General features: G+C 60.3%; 1 protein-coding gene across 5 annotated transcripts in view; it reads right to left on the bottom strand.

Moving 5' to 3' along the window:
- Positions 1 to 885: 885 nt before the first annotated feature.
- PLPP2 (phospholipid phosphatase 2) overlaps positions 886 to 2,879 on the bottom strand; it is a 12,608-nt gene continuing 10,614 nt past the window's right edge. For all 5 annotated transcript variants that reach the window (XM_026457261.1, XM_026457260.1, XM_026457262.1 and 2 more), the window contains 3 exons: positions 2,356 to 2,413; positions 1,929 to 2,105; positions 886 to 1,378 (listed from right to left, as the gene is read on the bottom strand). In XM_026457261.1, the coding sequence (XP_026313046.1) occupies positions 1,229 to 1,378; positions 1,929 to 2,105; positions 2,356 to 2,413 (385 nt within the window). In that variant the 3' untranslated portion in view covers positions 886 to 1,228. The remainder of the gene's footprint in view (positions 1,379 to 1,928; positions 2,106 to 2,355; positions 2,414 to 2,879) is intronic.

The raw sequence follows: 2,879 nt of genomic DNA, 5'->3' as shown, positions 1-2,879 counted from the left end.
TGCATCTTTGTCCCCCACCGCCCCCCACCCAAGTGCTACATTACCCTCACCGTAGGCTAAGGCCTGATAGCAACGCCCTGCAGGGCCTGGGGAATAAGATAGGTTCCAGGTGCAAATGAAACGCTGGCAGGTACTTAAGTCACCCACTGTACAAAAACAAATTTACCCTTTACTCTCCATCGAAAAAGTAAGCTCTGTATGTTCTATAATCATTTCAGGGAAACCGGCCCCTGAATTACCCGTTTCAGAAGCGTGGCCTCCAGGTGCACAGGGGTTGACATGAGCAGAAGGGAGGGGTTCGAGCCAGAGAGATCAGCTTTGGGCCTAAAGGACACAGGGCTGGACGAACCTGTGGAAGGGGCTCATAAGGGGGCTGAGGTGTCGGCTCCAGGCTAAAATCCTGTGTGCGATCCTTCAGGCCTGACAATAGGCTCTACCCAGCGGACCCCCCAGGGATACTGTCCTCCGCACCCAGACTCCGAGCCCAGCTGGTGCGAGGACTCAGGCCCTGGGGGGGTCCAGCCACATGCTCACTCACACCACGTTTAGCCCAAGAGCCTCTGTTCAGGAGCCTCTACTAGGAACCTGGGGCAAAGGCCTTCCAGTCCCCCCAGCGAGGCCTCCCCGAGGGAGGCTGGGCCCTTCCGCCGGAGAGCCTTTTGTTTAGGGCCCTCTCCGCAGTGAAATGACCCTTGTGTGGGCGGATCCACCTGACCCTTGACCCCAGCGCTGTGCTGGAGAAACGCAAGGGGCAGGCTTCTGTCTTCTACCCTCACAGCAGGTGAGTGTGCCTGACACCCGCGCCGCCCAGCCCGGCAGGGGAGCCCTCTGATGTGAGGAGCGCGGTCCCAGAACGGCCACAAGGAACAGAGGCGCTGAGACCACTTGTCAAACAGGCGCCCTATTTTACTAAAAACCACATGTACATTACATTTTACAAAACAGCAACTCTCTGATCTCTCGGTCCCTTCCTTAACCCCATAAAAAGAAGGGGATATTTGCGGACCGATGGGAACAGATCCCCCTCCAAATGCTGAGGCCACCCAGGCATCCCCAGACCCCTGGTCCAGTGCAGGGCAGGGGGCAGCAGAGCCAGCTCACTGCCGCCACCACCCCAGCGTTCCTGGAGCCCGTCCAGAGCCCTCAGTGCCTAACCAGGGCCAGAGGGACCACCTGGGTGGGCCTCAGCTGGACTCACAGCCGCTCCCTGCCTGGGCGGAGTCCAGCCTCAGGGGCAGGAGTGCGGGTACCCATAGTGGTTGTGGTCCGCCTCGCCCAGGGTCAACGTCAGCGCCAGGCTGGGCTTCCGTTCCAGCTCCTCCTCCTGCGGGCAGTGCCGTGGGGGTCGGACTTTGAAGAAGTCTGAGATGTAGCGGACCTGGCAGAGCAGAGAGAGGTGAGAACGGGCAGGGGGCTGGCCAGGTACCAGGGACACGGGCATGAGCAGGAGGGGAATGAACAGGGTCCCGGGTGGGAGTGAGAGGCCTCGGTGGGCAATGAGAGGAAAAGTGCCTGGGGTGGGAAGGGAGTGCTATTGGTGGAGGACCAGTGGGGAGCACTAGGGAGCCGACAGGCCCACGGAAGAACTGCAGCAGGGCCAGGGGTCCAGGGAAGGACTGGGGTGCCCGGGAAGGGGTCCCAGGGAGGAATGGGGGGTGCCGGGGGGTCCAGGGAAGGACTGGGGTGCCCGGGAAGGGGTCCCGGGGAGCAATGGGGGGTGCAGGGGGGTCCAGGGAAGGACTGGGGTTGGGGGAAAGGGGTCCCTGGGGTGAAATGGGGGCAGAAGGAGGGGTCCCAGGGAGGACTGACAGGGAGGAGGCCCAGGGAAGGACTCAGTGGGCAAGGGTGCCCAGGGCAGGACGAGGGGTGGGTGGCGAGTGGTCTCTGGACAACACAGGGGATGGCTGGAGTTAGGGTGAGAAGCTCACCGTGAGGCCAGCCACCAGTGCCCCCTGCAGGAGTCCAACAAGCACATCGCTCCAGTGGTGCTTGTAATCAGACACGCGGGTGTAGCCCACGTAGAGGGCAAAGGCCACCAGGAAGAACTGGACGGTGGGCCGCAGCAGCCGTGCCCACTTCCCACAGAGCCGCGCCTGCACATAGAGCTGGGGTGGGGGGAGGACGCGTCAGCCTGTGCGCCCGGCGGGCGCTCCCCTCCCACTGCACAGATGGCAACACTGAGACCTGAGGCAAACACCGGCCAGCCCGGGGCCTCCTGTTTTTATACACAAATCAGTTAGCCCCCCATCACCACCACTACCCACCCATTTTACAGCTGGAAAAACTGAGGTCCAGGGAAGGGAGTGACTTCGCCACGGCTCCCCCGACAAGCAAGCCCCGGAGAAACAGACTCACCGCCAAGAACAGCATGCAGTACATCCCAAAGGACGAGTGTCCGGAGTAGAAAGACAACCTGAGGAAAGAGAAGGAGCAGGTGGCTCTCAGCGTCTTCCAACGGCCCCCTTGTCCCGGCCCCTCCCACAGAAAGGAGGGTTCGACACGGAGGCTGCTGCTGTTAGATGTAGTCAAATCCCAGTAGCAGAAACGGTTCCCCTTTTCTGTTCCAGTTATCTGATAATGAAATAAGAGTCTCTGGCTGGGGCTGTGGCACGAGATGCCTCATCCGAGAAGACCCTGCGGCCTGAACCCAAAGCCCAGGGCAGACGATCGCGTCTGGCAAGCAGGCAACACCACAGTTTCGTTTTCACTGTTTCCTTTCAGGATTTTCTCCCATCTGCGGAACTGAGGGAAGACTTCTTTTTATACGTTTTTTTTGTTTGTTTTTTTTTTTTTTTTTTTGAGGCGGAGTCTTGCTCTGTCGCCCGGGCTGGAGTGCAGTGGCCGGATCTCAGCTCACTGCAAGCTCCGCCTCCCGGGTT

Source organism: Piliocolobus tephrosceles, chromosome 21 (assembly GCF_002776525.5).
Source record: "Piliocolobus tephrosceles isolate RC106 chromosome 21, ASM277652v3, whole genome shotgun sequence".
In the NCBI taxonomy this organism is placed as follows: Eukaryota; Metazoa; Chordata; class Mammalia; order Primates; family Cercopithecidae; genus Piliocolobus; species Piliocolobus tephrosceles.
Note: the sequence above shows the minus strand (reverse complement) of the source record. Positions and strands in the feature narration are given on the sequence as shown.